This window comes from Rhizophagus irregularis, chromosome 7 (genome assembly GCF_026210795.1).
Source record: "Rhizophagus irregularis chromosome 7, complete sequence".
NCBI lineage: Eukaryota > Fungi > Glomeromycota > Glomeromycetes > Glomerales > Glomeraceae > Rhizophagus > Rhizophagus irregularis.
This window is the reverse complement of record NC_089435.1, coordinates 194,464-221,057: the sequence shown is the minus strand read 5'-3', so window position 1 is coordinate 221,057 and position 26,594 is coordinate 194,464. Positions and strand designations below refer to the sequence as shown.

Sequence of the window (26,594 nt, the reverse complement as noted above, 5' to 3'; positions counted from 1 at the left end):
TATTAACAAAGAACAAAAATACTTACCATGAATAAAATGCATAGATTATATAATCCTTATCGTGATGGTTTTCATGATCATAGTTGTTACCAAACATCTTTGACTTTATGGCCTCTCGAATCTCATTCAAGCTAGTCTACAATAGGAAAAGGTATTGGTGACTTTGTTTCAATACATCTATGTTTGTCATTAACATGTATATGAATTATTACCTTGCCAACGAATTCATATAGAAATTCAGCGATTTGATCTGGGAGATCAGGTACGTGAGGGCCGAATTTCGTCAAGTTCTGTGTCATTGAAATGCGATGAAATTAATTCATCATCGACGTCTATAATAAACGAATGGATAGCACTAAGAAAAGGAATAAGACCACAATTTAATAAACTTATTCCTACACGAATATAATCTCATGCATGAATACTAACCGCTCGAATTCCAGTTCTTGCCCTAGTCTATATAGTTCTTTTTCGACGAATCTTCCAGTCGAAAGTTTCCACATGCATTGCTCACCCATTGACTTAAAGATTTCCTCTCGATTTTCCTTGCTTAGTCTAACCTAGACAGGAAAAGCATAAATTTTGTTATTCGTAAAAAAAAATGTTTAAAAATTACCAATGAAGATTTACTTTGTTTTCCTTTGCCACTTTGGTCACTTTCTTCGCCTCTTCACCACTGGTCGCATTCTTCACCTCTTCTTGGTCTTGAACATCAATTGGAGTAAATGTGGTGAGAATAGTAAACATTACAGCTAACAAGACCTGCCAGATTTAAAGATATAATTTACCTCATGATCTGGTATATCCAAATTACTTGTTTCCGAATCTTCAAAAACATCAGTTTCTGGGTCACGTTGAGGGAAGTAAGATGCGTTGGAATAAGGATATCGGAAATTTCATCGTCTTCCGCTGGCACTCGATTCTATTCAAGATTCAATTTTTAAAATACAGAAAATACTAATCATCTAGTTTAATCCTTACATTAAGAATAAAAGTTCCGCTTCCACCGTTATTTATGTTCCCATGAACAATACCATCTAAAAGTGTTGATTGGTGAAGATGTAACTGCCTATGTGTGCGATCGGTATCCTTTTTTTTTGCCCGTTGGCGATCTGGTCGAGACTTCTATAAATAAATATTTAAAAAATTAACAAAACTATAACAATTTTTTTATTGGAATTTCTTATTTTCATTCCATTAAGTCGGCAAAGAACCTTGAACCTAAGAGGTTTTCTGTGCCTCAACACTGGTCTTTGGACCAAGGGGTCCTTTCGTCACACCTACCATTCAATCTTACTCGCCTCCCTGTATTTATTAAGAAGTATTCTCGCTTTTCCTTATTCAAAGCCTCGCTTACAATTTAATAATTGCCTCGAGACTTTTGACCTACTCATCTACCTTACTCTCGAACGGTTCCTTTTCGAAATCCAGCTACAATGTCCCATTCGGATATTTTCGATCGAAATACTTGTGAACTTTTAATTTGATTAAGTTAACGAGGTGCGAGTAAATTTAAGATCAAATAAAACCACGTGATTATACCAATTCTTCTATCACGTGACAATTTGCTGATCATTTCCTAAAATAGCTGATTAATTTTGGCGATAAAAAAATATTTTTTTATGTTTCAAATAAAACTTAACACACACATTATATGGCCCTAAAATTTGCAAAATATATGTATTTTTGCCTTCTGATCAAGTTTACTTAAAATATCAAAGAGGGTTTTAAATGCCATTTTTGCAAAATTCATCATTTTGAAAAAATATATATAAAAAATCAAAGATTACCCTAAGTAAATAAACTTGTAAAGCATGTAAAATTACGGATAATATATAATTTAAAATATGTATAAATTTATATCTTCAAGTTTTACTTAGAAAAAGGATATTTTTAGTGATATTATTTTAGAAAATAATTAACAAAATTATCACATAATTTTTCTGAGATAGTTCAATCAGCATTTTTTTTTTGATGTTATACACATATAATTAAAAAATAAAATGATGCTTAGGCTGATTCAGAAGTTCAAAGTCACATAATTCTACTAATTATTTTAAAATTTTGATTCAAATGCCCAAAGTAAACGAAACTTTATTAATGATTTTTAAAGAATCAGAAAATGCTAAAGGTAGTAAGTGAAAATATATATAAATACTATCAAAAAAAGAAGGAAGTACACAAATCAGTCAAATCTTAAACCATTTAATAATGTGAGTCTTAGCATCAATTTATTTTTTTTGCTTTTTATAAACTTTACACCTAATTTATTTTTATTACTATTGCTAACTATGAAATTCTTACCCCTATACTCTTTTATATCTACAGAATTTTCATTTATTTATATCACTCTCATTTACACAAATTATATAAAGATTATTTCTGTAAGAAAACTTCTCTAAAATTAAGTAATTTTAAATCTATAAAGCTCAAATATATAATGCCTAAGCTTTTAGAATTCTTTATCTTATTTTATTCTTAATTCTACCTTTTAAAAATCTATCTTTTCAAAAATACAATTTCATTCATATTATTGAGTTGTAATAAAAAATGCTTTTAAAAAATTAAAAGCAAGATTTAGAATGTTAAAAGATCTTGATATTAAATAGTTAAAATAGGAGTATTATTTACATATTATGCAATAAAATGAAAATAAAAATGATAATTATATGTTAAGGAATAATGACAAAATACTAAAAATAACTGGATAAGATAAAAGAAACTTTTATTAATATTTTCCATAAATAATATATTATTACATATTTTAAAGATATTTTTGTCAAATATATAAATAAAATATTTAATTGATAATTACATATTAAATCCATTATTATTATCATATTATTATTTAAAAAATTTCTAAGTTTACACGGGGTGTTTGTACATGGATCATATAAATATAATTTTTAATAGACTAATTTTTTGTTTTTTAATTTGAAATTGAATGCTACCAACATTATACTTTTTGACTTTTTATTCTTATTATATTACAGATAAATATATGTATTTTCACCTGCTCTGCAAGTTTATTTAAGGCATTAAAAAAGGTTTTGAATGCTGTTTTTAATCTACTAATATGACCCATGTTTAAACATACTGTATACAAATAGAAATTGCCTATTATTTATTATATTATATTACTATTATTATTATTATTACAATTATTACAATTATTATTACGAATTTTTCTAACTATCACTGGAGGTGATGATCACTGGTATACATGAAGTTGAAATTAAAGCCCAAAAGTAGAAATATTTCGACTTGGGAAGGTCAAAAGTCGAAATTAAAGTTGAAATGGTCAAAATTACATCATAGTCATGTTTCTTCTTCTTTCCCCTTCCCCTTCCCCTCCCTCTTCCCTCCCCCTCCTACCTCTCCCTCTCCCTTTCCCCCTTCCTCTCCCTCTCCCTCTCCTTTTTTCCTTTTTTCTTTTTCTTTTTCTCTTATTTCTATTTTTTTTCTTTTTTCATTTTAGTAATATCAGCAACTGTAACCCGTGTGATATTTCTTGCTCTTCTTCCAATAGTTGTATAACTTTCTGTTAAAAAAATTTCTTGATTTGCTATTGTTTGTAATCTCTTAATTCCAATATCATACGCAATAATTAATTGGTTAACTCTATCATCATTTAAATTGTTACAGAATTCAAATACTGAATTTTTAAGAGGATTTAAAGATTCAAAAGCATTTATCAATAAGTGTGCAAGCTCCCAAATCTTTTCCTTTTGAGTTTGAACATTACGTGGTCAGAAACTTTGAACAGAATCTCCAATGTAATCACAAATCAGCATTTCTGTTCGTTCCTTTTCTAGTTGAGTAGCTTTTATTCTTAATTTCAACTCTTCCCTATCTGCAGGAATTCTTATTACATTTTGTTTTACAAATTTTACTCCAAATGTTTCTAATGCTTCGTCATATGCAAAAAAATGTCCAGGACTTGTTAAATTAATGGATGGTGCTGTACGAAGCATTTTACGAAGTAGAGGATTATTTTCTATGCAATATATATGATATGTTACAGTCTTACAGATCTAGCATAATTTGATTTACCGGCAATGGAAAATAAAGGTGAAAAAGCTTTTAAACTTTCATGTTGTAAATCAAATATTCCCATCTAATACCAAACCAATGTGCACGCCAATAACTAGCCCATTGAAAATATAAATACCAAACTTTTACACAATTATTTTCTTCTTTTAAAATATTATCTAATGTCTGTTTTTTCTTTTTTACATATATATGAATTGCTATTCTATGGAAATCCAAATCAATTCCAATATTCTTGAAGTTGCTCTGAAATTTACACCTTTCTTTAATTTATCTAGAAATCATACACCTAATATTCCTGCCATATTGAATATTCCGTAACCAGAAAAAATTGTAATTAATGCCATCATCATATCCTTATTGGTATGCCATTGTCCAAGGATCATTTTTGTTTTTTGATTTGTTTTACAATAACTAATACCTCGTCTAAAAATAGCTTCATCTGCAACTACATTAATATATTCATTATTTTCCATACCAATTTCATTTTTATACATTTCTAGATATTTATGCACGGCGGAATCACTTGATGGTGGATTTTCAGCATCAAGAATTATAACATTGGGAGGCGGAAGATTAAAACTTCCTTCAAAATGTGTCATAATTTGATTACGTATATCATTTTCATTAAAATCTGAACGATAATTAGGAGTGAGATTTTCATTAAACGTAAGTAATTGTTCAAAAACTGAATTAAAAATATTGAATGTTTGTTGTGAAAAATTATTTTGCCCAAAAAGTTTTTGCTTATTTTTGTCTTGTATTTCAATAATTTCAGATAATTCATTAGGTAGTTGGTATTGAAAGAGTATCCGTAATGTAGCATTTTCTCTAATAGCGTCAAAAATGTTTCCATAACCAAATGTAGTTTCTTTAAAATCCACATTATCAATAATACCAAGATTCCAAATATTCTTTTCATAGCAAATTCGATCAGTTGGATCTACTAAGAGAGCACGAATTTTTTCCAAATTTTGTTTATGTCTTTGAAAGTGGCTTGTAATATTTACAACTTCTAAAATTCCCTGCAATGATGACAAAAGTTTTAGTTTTCGGCAAAGACTTGCCATTGTTCAAGGTAACCAAATTTTCCATCCTTTAAATGCAATGTTTAAAATTATTGAAATAAAAAATGTGGTTTGTTTAGTAATTTTTTCATAATTTAAAAATTTTAATGGTTTTTTACGATATTTTCTTTGTCTATCTATAATTTTTTTTTTGTTTCATATAAAGTTTTTAAAAGACCATCATAAAATTGTACTAAATATAAAGGAAATATAAAACGATATTCTTTTATAGAAGTAGGTGATTCAAGTAATTTTTTGTGAATTTTTAATTCATTTTTCACGAGTATTATTGAATGTGCTAATGCTTCTCCAAATTCGAAAAAATGTTTTGATGTAAGATTCTTAGAATTTAATTTTTTATCAAAATTGTAATTAAATTTTACTAAAATAAGAATAATAAGAATTATAAATAAAGAAGGTACTTCATTTTTTATATTTTGTACTGATAGTAGCATTGATGATGTAGTTTCAGATTTTTCTTGAATATTAATAATACATAAAATAGGAGCTAAATGTGCTAAAATTTTTTCTTGAAATGCTAAATTATCAGAATTAGCAATATTAAAAATCCAATATCCAATTACTTCTAATGCCTTTTTGGTATCATTTTTATGATGTAACAGGTTATCACAATTTGGATCTTTTTTTATACCTTATCCAACACATTGATAAATATGCCCATCCTTTTCTTCATAACAATTCATACATATATATCGTGCATGTTTACTTGAATTTGTTGGAATTACAAATAAAAGAATGGTATATTTGCAATGCACCACATTTCATTTGCTCTATACAAGGTACCTGAATATTTTTACCTATAACTTTATATAAGTGTTTTTCACAATTAGAACCATGACTAAAAAAAATTTTATTTTTATTACAAAATAAACATCTGCGTCTATGAATAATACTTTCCATATAATCTTTAGTTTGTTTTAAATTTGATGAATGCAATTGATTTTGATCATATAAAAAATGCGAATAACAAATACCTAAATCTTCAATTAAAAAATTTTTTGCTTTAACTTCTTCATCGTCAATTTGCCAAGTTCCAATCATTTGCCAAAGTCGTCTCAATTTTTTTTTAGAATTGCACCGCTGAATTTTACCATCTAACATATCAATTACAACGCATGGAGTTAAATTTTCATTATTTAGTACTTTAGTAATTATTTAGGACCCCGGATATCTCCAAAACAGGTCATAAGTCACACTTTCGGCAGATTGGCCCATTTTTCAGGGGCTCAAAAAATCGTTTTTTGTAAATATCTCGGCATCCAGTGGTCCAATTTTGATGAACTTTTTTTAAATTGTAGAGCTAAATGAGGGCTACAAAATAAAAAAAAGTTCATTAAAATTGAATTACTGGATGCTGAGATATTTACAAAAAACGATTTTTTGAGTTTCAGCAAAAAGGAGTGTTTTTGGCCAAAAGTCCATTATGACCTTTATATTAGATATCCGGGGTCCTGCGAAACTGCCGAAACTTATTATAAATGCCAAAACAGCTAAAACTCTGCCAAAATTATAATAAATCTATAGTAAAATTTTGACGAAACTAATCGTAGGATTTTGAAGAGATTTAGACAAGCAACCTTAACTTATACTAAAATTTACTTTTTACCTTATTTCTAAATCACAAATATTTGTATAGGACCCTGATATTATAGTTGTAATAACATTTATTTTATTAGAAATTTAAGAAATAATAGCATCTACTACTAATAATTCAACAACTATAATTACTACAAAAGTTTTTAAAAAGAATAATAGCTAAAAAGCAAAAGAAGCAAGTTCTGTTAAAGAAGAAACAGGTTGTGATAATATAAATACCAGATTATTGTTAAGTTTTCTTGAAGATAATTCTAATATTTGCAAAAAATTTTGCAAAAATAGCTGCTACTAAGATTTTTCAGAAAAGCTATGAGAATAAATTAAAAATAAATTATCTTGTCTTATGACTAAGTATAATGAAATTAAAGAAAAGAAAAATTAAATAGAAAGAGATGCAAATAGTTTGATAAACTTGATGTTTTATTTAGAATTCATAAAAATCACAATCCAGAATTTTTAATAGATAGATTTTCTTATGATATTCAACTATTTAATAGTTACAAAGAAAAAGAAACAGAAATTAAAGAAGAAGTTTTAGCAGGAAAAAAGGATAATCAGATTTGTAGAATCTGTTAACCAAAGCTATAATTTTTATGAGTAATGCAAGACAAATAATTTGGAAAAAACAACTTACTTTTAAAAATGAACAGTTTAAAAAAAGGTAAGTAATTGAAAATAGTGTTGCGATTTGGATGAATTTATGATCTGTCAATTTGATTCAAAATGATTTGAATATTCGTAATAGATCTGCGAATTTATCCATTATCTATTCAAATATTCGCCGAATATATTCAAATGTACAAATGAATATTTTCTTTAGCATTTTTTTTCATAATTTCGGCCAGAATATTAAAATTACCATATTTAGTCTTTGCATAACTACTGGTTTCCTTTTTTGGCAATACCCATTTCACAAAAATTTGTTTTCTATTTTTAAGCATTACTAAACATGGAATATTGTGTAATAATGATCATTAAAAAAGGAAATTTTTACCGTAATTCTGATCAGAATTATAATTGATAGTTTATACAGATTATCTGGATAATCCGTTTTTTCTATTCAGATCTATTCGTGATCTGTCTAAAATTTTAACAGATGACTTGAATGAATTTTGAATTGGATAAATCCACAGATTGACAGATTGATGGATCAACAGATCGCAATACTAGTTGAAAAGTTAATAGTAATGCAATTAATAAAGATCATGTTAGATTGATTAAAGATCAAAAAAGCTTCTAAAAGCAATATAGTTAACATAATACACTAATGCAATTATTTTTTTTAGAAAAAATTGTAGAAAACTTATTGAAATTTAGAGTTAGTAAATTATTATTTTACTATTATTTTTTAATTACAAATCTTTTATGATTAAATTCATATAGTAAATCTAAACATATGTATAACAAACTTATTAAAAAGTATTACAACTCAAAATCATTTAAAGTGGCAAATAAATGTAATTAAGATACTTCTCTTGATATATCAAAAAAACTGTAAAAAAATAGGACTAATTAAACTGTAATGTAATTAGTGTATTTGTTAAGATAAAAATAATAAAAAATTAAAAATTTCGTGAATTTAAATTTATTTATTCAATTCACTATATATTTTCATTATATAACTTTTTTACATAATATTTTACTTTTATTTGACTATCAAATTTCCCTTTTTTTGCAGATCCTTTGCAGATGATATAAATTAATAATAAAATAGTATATAAATATTTTTAATTTAAAATTAAAAATATTATAATAATTAAAAGTCCATCATTATATAATAAAAAAATAAAAATTTTATAATTAAATAATTTAAGTTAAAAGCTTTTAAAGATGATGCAATATTAATTTCATCATCTACTACTATTTCATTAGGATTTGGTTTAAATGTATTTGGTAAATTTTGAATTTGATATCTAAAAAAAAAATATTTATTTTTAAAAAACATTAAATATTCTTTTATAATAATTTAAACAAATACTTACCCTATTAAAGATAATGTTTCAGCTAGTTTAGGCCCAATAGGACCATTTACATAATTTCCACCTAAACGAATAGATCTTTTTAAAGAAATACCAGGATCTTGTAAATATCTCATTAAGAAATCAGAAGATTTGGTATAAGTTATATAATCACAATGGCTGATACTTGACTTGGGCAAAAAAGGTGAAAGTGAAGTTTCTAAAATAAAAGCATCTTTAATATCAGTTTTATTTAATGGTAAAATCCCCAGAGATTTAGGTGTAGTAGATATATTCATCATTTTTTGAACAATTTGGTATTCAGGAGATGAAGGAAAAGTATTCATAAAGTAATTTAAAAAATCATCCATTGAATTATGAGTAGTTCCAACACCAGAGAATTTATTCAACTCCTCAGTAAGATTGGAAATGCGAGTGCCATCAGATAATAATACCATAAATTTATCAAATATGAACTCTCTAAATCCACCAAAAATGACCTGTCCTGTAATGGTTGTTAAAAAAAGAGGTGTTGGAGTTATTATATTCTGTATGCCTAACATATCACTATGATCATCCCAACCACTGCAAAACCCTAATCCATGAATTAATTCATGTAAAATTACAAATAAAAAATCAGATTGATTTAGCTTTATTGGACCATCTTCTTCAAACCAATAATTTCCTTCACTATTAAATAGAGCATTAATATCATATGGAGAATATTCTGGGTGATTTTCTTTGTTTAATTGTTTTAAGATGGATTGAGGATATACTCGTTGATCTTTTTCAATAGGAATAAGTCTTGAAGGTCCAGCACCACCTAAAGTTAAACGACCAGTTGGTCCATCTAGGCATATACCTCTTGTTGTACAAAAATTTACCAATGAAGCATTAACTATCAATGGTGTATTAAGTTTTATGCTGGAAGAAATAATTTGTCCAGCTGTATAAAACGCATTCTTAACTTTTCGACATAATTCTGGGTTTTCATTTTCAACCGAACAAGTAAATGATACGGTAAACATATCCGAATTATTTGCCGGTGCTGCTGTTGATGCTGCTCTTTTCCTATTTTTAACCATTGGACATGGTCTCTGAATTTTACGTGACAAATTATTCGGTTCTGGAATCAAATCCCAACATAATGCATGATCGGAGGAAACATCATTTATAAAAATTAGTAAGAACGTTATTAATATTATTAGCAGTAAATGAATGTTCATTTTAGATAATAAATCAAAACAAAAAAAGGAAAAAAAAAGAAAAGATGATCACTTATTTATACATTCTTCGGAAGAATATGATGGGGCGTAATAAACTTAATACTTTATATAATTTCTAAATTAGTAATGATTTTCTAATTATATTCATACCGAATGTTTTAACTTGGTTAAGTTAAAATCAAAATCAAATCTTGCTATATTCCAGGTTTCTATGCTTTTTTATTATTTTTTATGTATATAAAACTAATGAGTCATGAATAAAAAAAATCTTTTACTGGATAATTCATTCCATCATTCATAATGTCCAGAGGGTTAATTTTGGTATCTCCCGTCAACGTACATTTGGTAATACCATATCAGAGTTAAACCTATAAAATTTTATGTAAACCGCAGCAAAATGGACCATAGATACACCAAATACAGCCTCAAATGGCTATGGGAATCGGGTGCAAAAATGAAAGTGTAAATCGTGTATAATCATCATTTGTTGATATATTTGCAGGTTTATTTAGGATTAAAGTGTGACAGTGAAGTGCCAATTTTCTATATAACGTAAACAATCCGCATGACCTGCGTCCATGCGTCCTCACGGGGTCATGAGTTTAACAAGTGTCACTCTTATTATTGTTAAGAAACCTTAAAAAAATTGATGACTATAAATATAAATAATGCATCCTCCTTTTTTTCACAGTATTTGCCCTATGTAAGAGTAGAATTTTCTTTTTCTATTCCCCTAAAGATTTTTTTACCTTGTTTTTGTTTAACGGTCGTCTTATTGTTTTGGAGATTATAAAAATGCCTGCTTTAGGGGAACCGCAGTCGCAAAATCTTGTACAGTGGCTCGTGCGCACAGCTGTTTTCGTTGTGTTCTTTGGTAAGTATCAAAATCTTTCTCTTACTCGTTATGTTTTAGTCTACCATCGTTATCTTACTCCTGAGTCTGAATATAATACAAATCGCGTTTTTTCTAGCTGGCCAGTCAGCTGCGCTCAACTTTTCTCAATTTCTTAGTCTTTTGCTTTGGCCATTCTCGCATTCCTATTATCAAAGCTATATTAAACATACCCAAAGATGTTTTGGTATTTTATTGGTTGCCATCAATCAGTTCTTTGCTCCTAGCAACTTTGTTATCACAGTAGATAAATCTGCCAAAGGTGTTTTAAAGCAAAGTTGGAACGGAGCTAAAGTAGAACTGGATATGCCCGAAAGACTTATATTAATAGCAAATCATCAAGTAAGAAATACTATTAGTAATATACAAGGTGGTCATTTAAATTGAGACTAATAAACTCATTTATAGATATACGCTGATTGGTTATACGTGTGGTAAGCTTATTTCTCACAATACAGTTGAATTAACGACTGATTTATCATAAGGTTCGACCCAAAGCGCGTGTTTTATCAATTTTTACTATATTAGGTGCTTTACGTATTTAGCTAATGCTCATGGTGCAATTAAGATTATATTAAAAGATTCCCTAAAATGGTTACCGATATTTGGATGGTAAGTTTTTGTCAGTTCTTTTGGCATTATTGATTGTATATCCAATTACTAATTCATTTTTTTATTACTTATAGGGTAAGAATTTTGACTAATTTGATATTCTTTGAATATTTATTTATGATATGTTGTATACAATAATATACACAAAAATTTTAATATATATATGTTTATATTTTCTAAACCGGAACCGAATATAATATCTTATTTAATTAGGGTATGCAATTTTTCCAATACATTTTTTTGAAACGAAATTGGGCAACTGATAAAGGCCCGTTTTCAAAGACATTATCGACTCTAGCTACTTCCAAAGAACCTTTATGGTTGCTTATATTTCCAGAGGGAACAGTAGTATCTGATGTGACGCGTATAACGTCAAAAAAATATGCAGATAAAGTTGGATTGGTATGTATGTCGATAATATAAATTTAATGTATATATATATATATTTAGATTAAATTATTCTCGATCATCTTTTTTAGGTGGATCATGAACATGTATTATTGCCACGATCAACAGGATTGCATTTTTGTGCTGGATCATTACATAAATCCGTTGATTATGTATATGATTTAACTATAGGGATAGAAGGAGTGAGGAGAGGACAATTTCCAGAAGAAATATATACATTAAGAAAAATTTATTTTGAAGGACAATATCCACGTAATATACATTTACATATTCGAAAATATGCAATTTCAGAAATGCCCGAAGATGAGGATAAATTTACAGAATGGCTAAGACAAAGATGGATAGAGAAGGATGCGTTGATGGAAGAATTTTACACAAAAGGACGATTTACAGGATATGAATCGCCAAGAACTGTACCAATGAAATTAAATAGCGTATTTGAATTGACTCAAATTTGGTATTTTATTGTACCATTAGTTCCTATAATGTGGTATTTCTCTAATTATTTACTTAATCGTAAGTTTACGTCATCATTTATTTAATGATATTAATTTAAATCTTATTACTGAATCCTGAATCCTGAGTTCTTTTTTTTTTTTATTGGTTGTATGAGATTCGAGTATTGACAATATTAAAGACGGCAGGGAGATTTTTTTTTGCGAATAACCTTTTTCTTGATTTGGTTTTTTTTTATTATAAATAATAGCATAATAATTATTTTGTTTTATTCGTGTTTATTGTTCATTGATAATTTTATTTGCTTTATTACATTTCTATATGAGTTATGTATTTTATTTTGTAAATAATGATATTTCTTTTAATGATTAAACATTTTCAATGCGGTGTAACCTATATATTGATAACCTTAAATTTTAAGATTACGCAATTTCAATTTACGTTCAATTCAAAAATTTACCAAATCCAGCTAGGAAAAAAAAACCAGAAAAAAAAACCAGAAAAACAAAATAGATGAAAACTTGACCTAACTACGTGAATTAATTTTTTAATCTTCCTATATTTATACATACTATATATAGGTTAGTCAAGGTTTTAAGGCAAAGATTACAAGTTACACAAGGATTTTGATTTGAAATTTCGGTTTGCGGCTTTAAAAATTCGGAAAAATGTGAATGATTTACGTATATATGATCACGTATTTATGATCACGTAAGGCTTAAAATATCTCCAAATAAAGATAATTCCGGCATTGCTTCATTGTGGCTGTTTAAACTTCACAGCCACATTTATTTGTTTATTTATTTATCTTTATATAAAACGAAGTAATACTAAATTCGTTTTTTTGACTTACGGAAAATAATGATATTTTACTCAAGTATCTAAGCCCATCATGCACCTGATCTTCCGGAAGAACCATGGGGCTTATTAAGTAAAAATAACAGACAAAGGAAAAAAAAAAAAAAAAAAAAAAAAATTTCAAGCCTAAAAGAAAAAAATTTTTAAAAGATTTTGAACTTAGTTAAATTTGTCTTTCTATTTAAATTTTTTTTTTAAAAAAAAACAAATTTCTCCGATAAGAAAAAAAAATAGACGATCTTTATTCTTTCATTTAGAGAAGTAGTTTTGGATAATTAAATGTTGTTTTATAAAACAAAAATTCTTCGCTTCCATGACTGAACCTTCCCCCGTTAATGCAGATCAAGCTTGTCAAGCAAACCAAGATTGTAATTATTCAATCGCTGGTCAAATATGTTTAGATAATAAATGTACATTTTATTGTACAATTGATAGTGATTGTATTTCAAATGGAAAATGTATAAGTGAAAAGTGTGACTGGTCTGGAGAACCAGTACCACCATTATTTCTAAATTCCACACTGAGTAATTTAGATACAACAAATTCTAGTGAAAAAACAACAGCTAATAAATTAAGTTCACCATTAGCTATAGCAATTGTAGTTGTAGTTGCTATTGTAGTTGTTTGTTGTTTAGTTGTTGCGTTATTTTTTTGCAATCGTCGTAAAAGATTAGCTGAATCATCTCGTGGCTTAAAACCTCTACAATTAAGTGGATCTCGCACTTCACTTAGAAAAAGTAAGAGAGATTCAAGGGAAAGGGAAAGAGAAAGAAGTTCTAAAAAATTTCAACATGATGATGATATAATTGGACCAGAAGATGAAAAAGAAGAACATGAAGATTTATTTACTCCGGCTGCGGGTACACATCGTCCTCCTCAACGTTCTCAAACTATGTATGGAACATCTACTCCTTCAACAGTTGAAATAAGTGTTGGTTATCCTACACTTGGTCAACAACATCATTTTATGCAACAAGAGTATATGGAAATGGAGAGAGATGATCAACAACAACAACAACAAGAAGAAGAAAAACAAGAATGATAAATGGTGAAATGGTGGAAAAATGGGAGGAGATGGGAAACACATTTAATCGATAACGAAGGAATATGAATTCGTTAATTTATAAATATTTTCTTGCTAGAGTTAGTCTATTTATTTCTTTCTTCAAAGTAATATATCTATCATTTACATGATAGTTACCTATTGTATTCCAGAAATTTTTTTTTTTTTCATAAAAAAAAATGTTAATAACATGAGAATTGTCTTTTTATAATATATATAATATTGTATGTACATTGATTAATATAACATGTAATTTAAATTCTAAAATAATCAATAATAATTTATTTTTAAATAGATGAAAAGCTATTGAATGATCGAGACATCAAAGTTAGAGTCACTTAATAAATAGATTAATTAAATAAAAATAAGAACATTTTTCCCTTATCATAAAAATGACTTTATTGTAGATAGGGAAACAAAATTGATGTCGAATATTGATAAAAGATAATGCCCATGTTATCAAATTAATTTCGGGAAATTTTTATTAAAAATAAAATTTATTATTTAAATAATTTTACTTTGATAAATAATCAGGTTTATTAGACAACATGGCCGAGTGGTTAAGGCGTCAGACTTGAAATCTGATTCCCTATGGGAGCGCAGGTTCAAACCCTGCTGTTGTCGTTTAATTATTTTCAAATAAGAATTAATTTTTTTTATTACATAATATATACAAATGTATCTCTTTTTTAAAAATAAATAAATAAATAATAATAAATATAATCTAATCAAAAATAATTTATTCTGTAAATTAAACACATTTTTTTTTTTATTTATTTATAATTTTTTTTTTTCCACACTTTAAATTAACATATTAAATTTTACACGCCCCCAAAAAATCTATAATAATAAAACAACGACTACAATTATAAATACAGGTAAAATATTAAATCTAAATTTTAAAGATGTAGCGGTGGAAGTTGACATTTTATTTTTACCACTTTGATTAGCGACAGGTAATGGAGGTGGGGGAGCAGCATTCAATTTTGGACTATTAGGTAAACTTGGTTTATATGGATTTGGATTGTTTGCCGTAGTATACCCTAAAGTTTCTAAAACGGATTGTAATTTTGGACCAATAGGGTAAGTTCCACCAACACTAGCAAGAATTTGATCCAAGTTTTGACCACGTTTAGCATTAAAAACTTCCAAGAAATCACTATTATTATTAAAAGATACAATATCTACGTGAGAAATAGATGATCCTTGTTGGAAAGGATTTATATTCGTTTCCAAAAAAATTAAATCATCTGTGGTTTTAGCACTTTTAGGTTGAAAAGCAAAAGTTTTTGGAGTTTGACTATCAATGATTAAATCATTAGAAGTTAAAAATGATTGAGATCTTTGAAATGATGTTAATAAAGCCTGTACACTTGGGAATTTAGTACCAATTTTAGCAAAACTATTTATTTTATCCGCATAATCAGTCATTCTTTTCGGAGATTGAGTTTTTATTTTTGCATTTACCATATATTTATCAAATGCAGTTTCTTCAAATCCAGTAAAAGTCACAGGATCATTTAAACCTGTTAATTGCTCGAGAAAACCTGGATCAGGAGTCAAAGCAACAGCATTATTACCATTATCACTACTGAAATAACTATTCCAACCGGAAGCAAAACCAAGACCATGAATAAGTTCATGTAAAATAATATAACGAAAATCAAATTGAGTAGGTGTAATTGGTGTATTATCACCATCAAAAAACAAATCAGCTTCAGCGTTAAAAAAAGCTTGAATATCAAAAGGTCCCCATTGAGGTTCTGGTTGTAATAAAAATTGTTTTGCTAATGCTTGTGGATATTGTCTAATTTTATTATCATCATCTTGTAAAGGAATTGTTCTCGCTGCACTTGCTGCTCCAAGAATTTTACCATCACATTCACCAAGGTCTCGACAAAAATCTGTAAAAGTAGCATTAACTCTTAAAGGTGTAGTGAAATTAACTAAATTTGCTATAATTAATCCTGCTTCTTTAAATGAATTTTCTGCTTTACTACATAAAACTTGATCTGGAACTCCACAAGAGAAAACAAATTGAAATGCATCAGCTGGTGCTAAAAAGGAAGCTAGCGAATTTCCTTTATCGATTGTTAATTTGTTTTTTGGCTTATCTTGCGTACCACAAAATGTTGACTTCGTTTTCTCCCATGGTTTAAGTGGATTGCTATGTTCCCAACACATAGCATTTACTTGAATCATAGATTCGATGCTAATAAATAGCAAGAGTGAAAGAATAAATGAAAATGATGATGGTTTCATGATTTTTATTTTGTTGCTGCTTTGTTCTGGTGTTTTATGCTTTAAGTGGTATTAAAATGATATAAAAAATTAAAAGGAGGAGGGATGGGAAAGGGGAAACAGAGCTTACCAGAAGTTCTGTTATTAATATATGATTTCCGTCAAGGAAATTATAATAATAGAAAAACGAGAGTTATTTGCCAAAAAAAAATTTTTGACAAAAAAGAATATGTATTTATATATTTATTTATATATATAATCGATCTTATAAAAGATAAAGAAAAAAAAAAATATATAAATAAATAAAAAGTGATTAAAAAGAAAAATTATATCTACACTAGGATCAATATCTATTTATTTATTTTTTCAAAAAAAAAAATGTTTCAGTATTGTTCCACTAAACGAGTTTTACCGAGTACAATTCGATTTGTGATTAATTTTTTAATTTATTTTTATCCTTTTTTGGTAATACTAATAAATTCCGCAGTTTTAATTTACCCTTGTAATCTATATGTGGATACGTTTCAACAAACTTTGTTTATAAAAATATTATTAACAACGAGAGGGCCTTGCCCTTTTATGATTTTTTTGTTAAATTAATTAATCAATTTAAGAAATTCAGAGAAAAAAGAAATTATTTGTTTCATATCACGTGGTAAAAAGTATGCCAAGATATATTATTATGCATCCTGAAAACCCATATATTAAAAATCAAAACTTTAATACGTGTTTCTAATATCCCTTAACTGTATTGTTTATTGTATCACATTTAAACTATATATAGATTGGATTGTTTCGTTCTTTATGTGCCAAGAAAATTTTCAGTCGGAAATATTTATATTTTTTTTTTTTTTTTTGTCTTTCTTATTTCGAGAATATCTTACTATCCGCCAAGAAATTTTCAAATATGGGGTATATCAGATAACAAATGTATAAGTTTTAGAAGACAACTTTATTTAAAAATAATTATAATACTAAAAATAATTTCATTGTCATAAAATAATTTGCTACTCATATTTCATAACAATAATAAAGTGAAAAAAAAGAAATTAATTGTGTGTATAATATATATTTATAATATTAGATCATCGGATAATTATTCTATAAATATCGGATAATAAAATGTTTATAAATTACATCATATCGTCAATTATTTTGGAGGGAAAGTAATACTAAATGGTCCTTCCATGCATGTCAATTCGGTATTATCAGGATTAATAACTAAAGAAAAATATATATATATATATTAAAATCAATTCATTTATCTTAAATCGAATAAATATAAATTTATAAGTTATTCTTACTTTTAAATACAACATCAAATGATAAAGTAGTGCCTGAAGGATCATTGGAACTAGCCGCGGGAACGGATGTTATAGAAGCATCAAAATCTCCAGGTGGAAGTGGACATTTTGCTCCGGTTGGTTCAACTGACACTTTACAATAATCAGTTTGTTGGTTAAATACTAATTGTCCGTTAGAAAATGCTGATGTTGTTTGAATTGCGCCTTCTTTTATTTCTTCATTGCTTGTACCGGCCACTGTCGTAGTTAAGGTCTGTCCTATTACGATCGGATTTGGGTCGAAACTGAACTTCGTAAAAGTAATTGGATAAGTAGTTCCATTACAAGGTTTGAAACCACTTAATGGATCGCTACCGTCCCCCTGACGTTTTATCATAGGATTTGGAACTGCCGAGATATAAGATGAAAAAATGAAGAAAAGAAAAAGGGTGATACCAATAATTTTGTTCATTTTGAATAATAGATACTTTAAATTATTTCAAAATTCAAAAAGCAAAATTAAAATTTCAAGAGAATTTTTTTCTCGAGTTTTTATACTTGAATTTTATCACATGAAAAGTCAATTAATGTCATAAATACGAAAAATTCTTTTCATAGAATTTCGAAGTTGAAATCTTTGATGATACAATCTATTATAGAAATATCATAATGAATGAATTTTTAACTACCTTTTTTTGGAGACAAGACATGAATAGTTGTGGTTTAGCGTAAATTCATTATATTTCTTTATTCAGTAATTTTTTTGTAATTTTGTTTATAATTGTGACGAATTAAAATAGGAAATTTTAAAAAATTATTGTCCCGCCACATGTTACGTATTATAATACATTTGCATCTTTATTTTTATAAGAATTTTCTAAGGTTTTGAAATTCAATCTCCGGATTAAAAATTACCAAAATTAAATATCTTTTTAAAAATTAATACATATTAAGTAAGTAGAATGTAAAATGAATATCTAATAAAATGATCGATCTATATAATACTTTGAAAACTTCCTATTATACATACAATTAGAATAATAAATATTATTGAACTAAAATTATTTTGATTTTTATATGAAGAGCCACTAGAATAAATTCCTCCTTGAAAAGGGTCATCGGAATTTGTCGGGGAAGGAATTGGCTGTGACTGTGGAGCGTCTACAACTACGACTGTTGTAACAACACTTTGAGACACGGACTCAACTTTTGTTACAACATTTTGAGTTTGAGTTGAAACAACACTAGTATTATCTTGTTGAATTGTCGTTGTAACAACCACAGGAACTGTTGTTGTAATTTGAGTCGTAACAGAAGTCGTTACGGCAGTCGTTACAGTCTTTGATGGAGAAGGTGATGAAGGAGGCGAAGGAATGTTACAAACTTTGAAATTATTATTTGGCAATCGTTTGGTAGGATATCTAATTTTTTTTTATTACAAAAAAAAAAAATAAGTTTATTTAATTTATTTAATGTTTGTCGTGCAAGAGTTTTGATAAATATTAACTTACCCTAAAGTTTCCAACAAGGAGATTAATTTAGGACCAAGTGGACTTGGAAATTTCCCCATAGAATCTTCAAGAGTTTTGCCACTTGTGATAGGTGAAATCATCAAAAAGTCATCTGTTGCAGCATATACGCTAGCATCAAAATTATTAATATTAACACCATTTTGGTAAGGGTTTAAAAGAGTTTCTAGAATAATAATATCATCATCGGATTTTGATCCTCTTGGCTGAAAACCTAAAGTAAATTGAGTAACAGAAAGATTCGCCATATTTTGAGCTACACCGATTTGTTGTGATTGAACGAATTTTGTTACAAATTCTTGTTGATCATTAAATTTATTATCTGGTACTTTAGCAAAATCATTAAGTGATTTAATATTTTCATTAACCGGTTGAACTTGTTTACCACGAAATACCAAATATTTATCAAAAGCGTATTCTTTAAATCCCATAAATTCTAAACCACCACCATTATCTGTTAAAGTTAATTGTGGTGTTAAAACTTTTGGAGTTACGTTTAAAAAAATTGGTTGTTCTATTAAACTTGTTTGTACACCCAACGCTTTAATAAATTCTTTTAAAACTATTATTCTAAAATCTTTTTGATCTTTTGTAATTTGTGGATCTCCTTCAAACCATAAAGAAGTAACATTCCCTCCATTAAATATAGCGCGTATATCAACATCACCAAATTCATAATGTCGTTCACAATCAAATTGTTTTACAAGTGTTGTTGGATATTCTCTAATAACATTATCATCATCTAATAATTCCATGGTTCTGGCAAATGTTGCTCCTCCTAACTCATTACATGGTTGTTTAGCATCTGTAGGACATAAATTTCTTAAAGTAACGTCAACTTTAATATTTGTAATTAAATTTAGATTTGATTTTAACAATTCGCAAACTTTTTCTATAGACTTTTGTGCCTTTGTACATAATTCTTGATTTGTCTCAATTTCACATTTATAATTAATTATAAAATTATTTGTTGTTAAGTTAGCAGAAGCTGATGGTAGTGGTGAAGTTGGTGGTGGTGATATTGAAGCTGATGGTAAAGGTGATGAAACTGGTGGCGATATTGAAGCTGTTGGTAATAGTGATGGCGATGATGATGGTGGCGGTGATGACGATGGTGGCTGTGGTGAAGCTATTGGTGGCGGTGGTTCTTTAATATTATCAACAATATTACATGTTATTGGAGTTCTTGCACTTATATCCAATGCATTCGTATAATCATAACATTGAGCTGTTATTTCTTTGATCAATGTTAAACATGTGACAGATAATAACAACAACAATGTTAATGTTAAAGCCTTCATTGTTTAAAAGTAATGGTTTGAATTAATCAATAATTCAATCTAAAATTAATTTTTATATATTTTTTTTTTTTCTAAAAAAAAGAGAGGATAATATTTCGAAAATGTTGATATTTATATAAAAAAATAAGCGAACGCTAGTATGTTAAAAATAGTAACTGAATAACAAAGAATTAAACAACGAACGCAAATAGGTTAAAAGAAGCGAAAAGAATGTATAAAGTAAAGAAAATTTAATGACATTTTTTAAGAGAGAAGCTAAAAAAAAAAATAAAAAATAAAAAAGTGACTAAAAATATTATGTCTTAAATCACATCGTCACATTATAAGATCGGCCGAACGTAAAAAAACTAAAATTATAAATCTGGTACACAAGCTGTTTCATATGAAAGCTTGTAGATTTTTAAATTCAAAAAGGCTGACAACCATGACTTTGTCATTTAATGATTTGTAATATAAAAATAATATATAAAATATCTGTCTAAACTTCTTTATTCGAACAAGGTATACAGTGATTAATTCTATTAGTCATAAAAAGGAAATTTGGTAAATGACAATATGTATAAATTAAGGGTTTAAGGTTATTACACAAATGCCAATAATCATGTGATTATACAAAGCCTTCTTCTATTCATTAAATTACTAATTACTAAATTAAGTTATATTATATGCCCTTACATGATTATATTAAAATATTAAAAATTATGATTGTTGTAAAAATAAATATCATAAAACCAATATTACTACTTATTGTTGCGGCCGTTGAAAATTTATTGAGAGATACACTGGGTGTATATGGACTTATATAAACATCTTTTATAACATATCTACAATATTAAAAAGTATTAACGTTGATAATAATAATGATAATATATATATAATAACGAATATAATCGTATATTTACCCCATTGTCCCCAAAATTTGTCTTAATTTTGGACCAATTGGACCACCAGTATAATTACCACTAATTGACATATAATCACCAAGTGTCATTCCTGGATCTTGTATATAAGTCATCAAAAAATCGGAGGTATTCATATAAGTTTTAAGATCAAAATGACCGAGACTTGATCCCGTTCTAAAAGGATTTAATGTGGTCTCAAGTATAATTGCTTCGCTTAAATTATTCGTGTTATTAGGTAAAAATCCTAAAGAAAAAGATGTTGTAGCAGCTTTTAACATCATTTCCGATTGTTGATATTGAGAAGAAGATTTAAATGTCGTAATAAAATTCTCTGGAGTTTGGTAAAATTTTCCTTTTTCATTTACTATTGTATTAATTTTAGCGGCAACATTTGATACATATTCCCCTGAAGGTAAAAATATCAAATATTTATCAAATATATTTTCAATGAAGCCGTTAAATGACATTCCCGAATTCAAATTATCGGCGCTTGGAACTGGAGTCAATCCTTGTGGATTTGCAAAATTAAAAAAATCATTCCAACTAGAAACAAATCCTAATCCATGAATAAATTCATGTAAAATTATTAATATGAAATCCGTTTGATCAGATTTTATTGGTAATTTATCTCCTTCAAACCAATAATTTACTTCAGAATTAAATTTTGCTGAGATATCAAAAGGTTCAAAATCTGGATAACGTTCAAATGGTAATTGTTTAACCAAAGCTTGTGGGTAATATCTTACAATTCCATCATTATCTGTTAATGCTATCGTTTTTGTTGGATTTGCTCCACCTACAATAGTTATTAATATTTATTAGTATTTGTTTTTATTTTTATTTTTATTTTTTATTTTTAATTTACTTACCAGCTACCATATTATTATCATTACTAGAAGAACATTGATTATCGGTTTTACAAAAATTATAAAATGATGCATTAACTATTACAGGGTTCCTAAATGATATAGTTGAAGTAATTATCTGACCAGCAGATTCAAACCCTTTTCTAGCTTTATCACAAAGTATTTTATCATCAATTCCACATGTGAATTCTATTTGAAAATTATTATTATTATTATTAAATGACGTTCTTTTTGTTTTTAATGATCTTTTTTTAATAAATTCATAATTTATAGGATTTCTTTTATAAAATTCGAAAAAATCTGGATGATTAAAACATTTTATTGAAATAGTTTTATTAGGAAAAATTATTATTACGACAAAAAAAATCAAAGATATTATGAATTTTAATGAATTCATCATTTTTCGATATGATATATTCAAGAAAAAATTTGTAATTAATTAATTGATGAAGGAAAGGAATTAGGAAAAAAAAAGGTTGGAAATTATAAAATACTTTAAACATATAAATATTCTGAAAGTTATATTGTTCGATGTATAAGGATACCAGATGGTATAACCGAATTAATGATTAAAGACTATCTTTTTTATTTCGGGTATCACCAGCTTATTGTGGCATATATCCAAAAATTGTAGTGGCGCAACGTGCCACCCCGTGAGTCCGTGACAACCGACAATTATTATTTCATCCACTTATCCCTATAAAAAAAAATTCTGGAAAAAACTCCGATAAATGATCATTTTATTCCGAAGAAACTCAGACATGTGATCCTGAAAAATTTTTTATAGGGTAGCCCTAACCTTATCCTACCCTAATACTAACTCTAATTTCCTTACCTAATCCTAACCTTAATTCTAAATTCCCTTGTCGGTGAAATGATTGTCGGGAGAAATGAAATGCGACCCTATGTCTAATAACCGATAAAAAAATGGCATTCTTGAATTTATTCACAATTTCTACCTTGTAAAAAATTTAATCATTTTTTATAAAAGATGACGTCATGACGATTTGTAAAGGGAGGTTACTATGCATGGTACAGATTAATTTTTTATTATTCCAAAATTACATTTAATGTTCGATCCGGGTTCTTGCGGTTTGATTCGGATTTCATCAGACTCATTAGAAAATAGTTTTTATCCGTATTGAACATTATTTAAATTATTAAAGAAGATTGTGCATCATTAACAGGATTGTGATCGAAGGGAAAGCAGTATTTTTTATGTCGAAAATCCTTCCCATTATTGTCAATTTACAACAGGGGTAATACAATCAATTTATCAATTTGTAATAAAGCACTGTATAACTCTCCTCTTTAACTAGAGTTCAGGTCACGTGATAATTCATTTTTTTTCTTATAAATGAGTAGGCGAATTGATAAATAATAAAGATGGATAATCTTTATGCTTTTATTTCTTTATTTTAATTAAAATTTCATTAAGAAAGAACTTTACCAAGAATTCTGTACTTTCATGTGATTGGCTGCAAGCCTGCAATATCAATTACAAAAATCTAGAAATAGTATAATCGAAACGCCATTATGCTTAAAATTGAAATATAATAAATATACGTTTTCTTCCTCACATATTTTACCGTATATACCCCTTGTGGAAATTTTTTTTTAAAAAAAAATCAATAAATAAAATTCAACATTTTTATTAAAGTTATTTTAGTTAATGGAATTATATCAAGAAACAAATCAAAATAATAATGGTGATAATAATCAAAACCAAATTGAAGAAAATTTTACATACGAGGAAAGAAATAGAACTCTTATAGTAGCACTAGCTGTTAGAGAGGCTTGTGATGTGGCAAGTTATGGTAATAAACAACATGATTGGGAAGCTGCGCGTCGAGTCATTTCACATAACAAATTGTTAACTTGTTCAGAGAAATCCATGATAATTAACTTATTAAAATGTAACCAATGTGAGTATTAACTTTACAATTTTTACGGAGGTTTTTTAAAGAAAGATATTCAGTTTATTATATTTATTTTAAATTTCTATTATTTATTATAGAACAAACTTAAAATTTATTCGATAAATTATTGATTATCTGATTCTACATAAGAGATAGAAGATTAAGAATGATTAAAAAAAAAAAAAGGAAAACAAAATAACTTTTAACTCGTAATCGCTGCTTAAAATGTAATAACTATATAGAGTCCGCTATATTAATAATATTTCGAAGGAATGTCCGGGTAATTAAAGAACGGAAAAATTATTTATTTTGGCAATTAGGCATAAAAAAAAATAAACTTTGATATTGTTTTATCACCCCTGAAGTCTAGACCATGTGCTTGAGACAGGTTGATGACAAAGTATAAAATTTTCAGCCAATCAGAATTTTTGGTTTAGCCTCAAATGGAAATCCCGATTATTATTATTAAATAACACAGCCTTTTTTTTTCTTTTTAATATAAAAGTCTTCGGTTCGGTTTTGGTAATAATATGAGATAATATGAAACATAATGAACTTTCATTTACATATCAATCTCTCCTTTCTATTTTTTGTGATAATTTTATTTGACTTTGTAAAAGCAATTTGTTACGAACATCCTGATCCGTTTAATTATTTTCACGTAGAACGAATACCATGTTCATATACTAACAATTCATCACAACAAGACCCTCAAACCTCTCAAAAAGCTCCTATAAATTATGATGAAAATATGTTTAATATAACATTTCATTGCGATAATAAGGATTTGGTACTTTGTGATAAAGCCAAAAAAACATTTGAAATAGCTGGACAAATAATATCAGAGACATTAATTCTTAATACAAAAATAAATGTGAATGCAACATTCATAGATTTATGTGAAACGGATAAAGAACGATGTAAAAATACGCCATTTCGTAGAATAATGGGAGCAGCGGGACCTGCAAGATCAATAATATTAAGGGATGATGATGGAGTTGATCGATTATATCCACAATCATTAGTTAAACAATTTCGTTTCAAACAACATCCTGAATATGGAGAGTTTGATATTAGAGCCAGATTTAATTCCAAAATAGATTATTGGTTTATTGAAGATAATTCAACGATTGGAAAAAATCAAATTGATTTTCTTTACGTAGTTCTTCATGAATTTATTCATGGATTAGGATTTCTTTCAGCCTGGAATGATAAAATTCATAAAGCTTTAACACCAAAAATTTTATCAAATAATTTAATAATTAAAAATGATAATAATTCTATTGAAAATCTTTATATATTTAATGGATTTATTGAAAAAGTTTTTGATAAATACATATATTTTAAATCTACTAATGAGAGACTGTCAGATGTAATCACTCCTCAATTACAAAAATTTTCTCCCAAAAAAACCTTTTCAATTTATGAAGAAATATATAATTATTTTAAAGAATCTTCAGAATATTATGTGGCTCAATATTTGTATAAATTGGCTTGTAAACCGAGTACTCTTATATTTAAATCACATGATAAAAAAAATATTACGTTAGAAACAAGTTTGAATCCTTTTTCAAGATCAAGTTTAAATCATTTACAATTTTCTACATACACGAGAACCAAAGATTTTTTAATGAGACCTGGTGTTGTTGCTGGAAGGTCGATACAATATCAACTTGATAAAAGTGGAGATTATTCTGGTGGTCCAATCGGTCCTCAATTAAAATTAATCTTGGAAACTTTAGGGTAAATACATTGATTTGTACATATATATTGTACATATATAACTTTAATTTGTTAAAAAATTTATTATTATTATTATTATTATTATTTATTAGTTATGCTACGAGAGATCATCCACTTCCATATAAACCTTCTCCAATATATTCGATAAACGTGTGATGCCATACAAGAGGGATCATCGAGACGCATAATTGATCGTTATAATTATGTTAATTGATCACAAGAATGCTCTGTAGATTAATTGGTGTAATTCTGAAGATTTCACAAAGGTAACATAGGTAACAATCAAAAAAAAAAACGCATGGAAATGGTAATTCATAATCTAATTATTTTTATTATTTTTTGTAAGACCATGAAATGCATAGCAAACACGAATCAAGCTCGACTTCTTTTACAAATAGAAGGAAGTTTAATTGAATCGTTACTAACATTATTATTATTTAATATTTTATTGGTCTAACTGTCTGACATTCCTTTTCTTCTTCATCCTCTCTTTTTTTCATTCTTTTCACTCCTTTTATTCAATTCTTCAATTTATCCATACTTTCATTATCTTCGACATTAAAAAAAAAACAAAAAAAAATAATAATAATAATTCACTCATTT

The 26,594-nt window shown here is 27.4% G+C and overlaps 13 protein-coding genes across 13 annotated transcripts; 4 read left to right on the top strand and 9 right to left on the bottom strand.

Moving 5' to 3' along the window:
- Positions 1-258: 258 nt before the first annotated feature.
- On the bottom strand, positions 259-1,287 carry OCT59_026886 (uncharacterized protein; the record flags this gene model as incomplete). Its single annotated transcript, XM_066136563.1, has 7 exons — positions 259-355; positions 430-560; positions 631-647; positions 694-704; positions 789-922; positions 982-1,125; positions 1,285-1,287. The coding sequence occupies 7 exons, from the start codon at positions 1,285-1,287 to the stop codon at positions 259-261; spliced, it is 537 nt and encodes a 178-aa protein (XP_065993039.1).
- A 2,462-nt stretch (positions 1,288-3,749) lies between these two features.
- On the bottom strand, positions 3,750-3,974 carry OCT59_026885 (uncharacterized protein; the record flags this gene model as incomplete). The annotated part of the gene is made up of 1 exon (XM_066136562.1): positions 3,750-3,974. The coding sequence occupies one exon, from the start codon at positions 3,972-3,974 to the stop codon at positions 3,750-3,752; it is 225 nt and encodes a 74-aa protein (XP_065993038.1).
- A 357-nt stretch (positions 3,975-4,331) lies between these two features.
- On the bottom strand, positions 4,332-5,120 carry OCT59_026884 (uncharacterized protein; the record flags this gene model as incomplete). Its single annotated transcript, XM_025310873.2, has 1 exon — positions 4,332-5,120. One exon carries the CDS (start codon positions 5,118-5,120, stop codon positions 4,332-4,334), a length of 789 nt encoding a protein of 262 aa, XP_025177668.2.
- A 134-nt stretch (positions 5,121-5,254) lies between these two features.
- On the bottom strand, positions 5,255-6,179 carry OCT59_026883 (uncharacterized protein; the record flags this gene model as incomplete). The annotated part of the gene is made up of 2 exons (XM_066136561.1): positions 5,255-5,769; positions 6,032-6,179. 2 exons carry the CDS (start codon positions 6,177-6,179, stop codon positions 5,255-5,257), a joined length of 663 nt encoding a protein of 220 aa, XP_065993037.1.
- A 2,097-nt stretch (positions 6,180-8,276) lies between these two features.
- OCT59_026882 (uncharacterized protein) lies at positions 8,277-9,938 on the bottom strand. Its single transcript, XM_025317778.2, has 2 exons — positions 8,717-9,938; positions 8,277-8,647 (listed from the first exon to the last, which is right to left on the bottom strand). The coding sequence occupies exons 1-2, from the start codon at positions 9,916-9,918 to the stop codon at positions 8,491-8,493; spliced, it is 1,359 nt and encodes a 452-aa protein (XP_025177670.2). The 5' UTR covers positions 9,919-9,938; the 3' UTR covers positions 8,277-8,490.
- Positions 9,939-10,713: 775 nt separating this feature from the next.
- OCT59_026881 (uncharacterized protein) lies at positions 10,714-11,560 on the top strand (the record flags this gene model as incomplete). The annotated part of the gene is made up of 5 exons (XM_066136560.1): positions 10,714-10,792; positions 10,890-11,152; positions 11,219-11,244; positions 11,339-11,422; positions 11,497-11,560. The coding sequence occupies 5 exons, from the start codon at positions 10,714-10,716 to the stop codon at positions 11,558-11,560; spliced, it is 516 nt and encodes a 171-aa protein (XP_065993036.1).
- A 78-nt stretch (positions 11,561-11,638) lies between these two features.
- OCT59_026880 (uncharacterized protein) lies at positions 11,639-12,683 on the top strand (the record flags this gene model as incomplete). Its single annotated transcript, XM_066136559.1, has 3 exons — positions 11,639-11,824; positions 11,902-12,346; positions 12,444-12,683. 3 exons carry the CDS (start codon positions 11,639-11,641, stop codon positions 12,494-12,496), a joined length of 684 nt encoding a protein of 227 aa, XP_065993035.1. The 3' UTR covers positions 12,497-12,683.
- Positions 12,684-13,132: 449 nt separating this feature from the next.
- Positions 13,133-14,734, top strand: OCT59_026879 (uncharacterized protein). The gene has a single exon (XM_025317780.2). It carries the CDS (start codon positions 13,458-13,460, stop codon positions 14,184-14,186), a length of 729 nt encoding a protein of 242 aa, XP_025177672.1. The 5' UTR covers positions 13,133-13,457; the 3' UTR covers positions 14,187-14,734.
- A 190-nt stretch (positions 14,735-14,924) lies between these two features.
- On the bottom strand, positions 14,925-16,769 carry OCT59_026878 (uncharacterized protein). Its single transcript, XM_025317781.2, has one exon. It carries the CDS (start codon positions 16,467-16,469, stop codon positions 15,048-15,050), a length of 1,422 nt encoding a protein of 473 aa, XP_025177673.1. The 5' UTR covers positions 16,470-16,769; the 3' UTR covers positions 14,925-15,047.
- An 8-nt stretch (positions 16,770-16,777) lies between these two features.
- OCT59_026877 (uncharacterized protein) lies at positions 16,778-18,251 on the bottom strand. Its single transcript, XM_025322140.2, has 2 exons — positions 17,753-18,251; positions 16,778-17,669 (listed from the first exon to the last, which is right to left on the bottom strand). The coding sequence occupies exons 1-2, from the start codon at positions 18,201-18,203 to the stop codon at positions 17,599-17,601; spliced, it is 522 nt and encodes a 173-aa protein (XP_025167064.2). The 5' UTR covers positions 18,204-18,251; the 3' UTR covers positions 16,778-17,598.
- A 200-nt stretch (positions 18,252-18,451) lies between these two features.
- Positions 18,452-20,810, bottom strand: OCT59_026876 (uncharacterized protein). The gene is made up of 2 exons (XM_066136558.1): positions 19,243-20,810; positions 18,452-19,152 (listed from the first exon to the last, which is right to left on the bottom strand). Exons 1-2 carry the CDS (start codon positions 20,559-20,561, stop codon positions 18,726-18,728), a joined length of 1,746 nt encoding a protein of 581 aa, XP_065993034.1. The 5' UTR covers positions 20,562-20,810; the 3' UTR covers positions 18,452-18,725.
- Positions 20,811-21,240: 430 nt separating this feature from the next.
- OCT59_026875 (uncharacterized protein) lies at positions 21,241-22,800 on the bottom strand (the record flags this gene model as incomplete). The annotated part of the gene is made up of 3 exons (XM_066136557.1): positions 22,333-22,800; positions 21,464-22,259; positions 21,241-21,385 (listed from the first exon to the last, which is right to left on the bottom strand). Exons 1-3 carry the CDS (start codon positions 22,727-22,729, stop codon positions 21,241-21,243), a joined length of 1,338 nt encoding a protein of 445 aa, XP_065993033.1. The 5' UTR covers positions 22,730-22,800.
- Positions 22,801-24,001: 1,201 nt separating this feature from the next.
- OCT59_026874 (uncharacterized protein) lies at positions 24,002-26,448 on the top strand (the record flags this gene model as incomplete). The annotated part of the gene is made up of 5 exons (XM_066136556.1): positions 24,002-24,254; positions 24,869-25,991; positions 26,084-26,141; positions 26,225-26,257; positions 26,338-26,448. 5 exons carry the CDS (start codon positions 24,002-24,004, stop codon positions 26,446-26,448), a joined length of 1,578 nt encoding a protein of 525 aa, XP_065993032.1.
- Between the last annotated feature and the right edge of the window lie 146 nt (positions 26,449-26,594).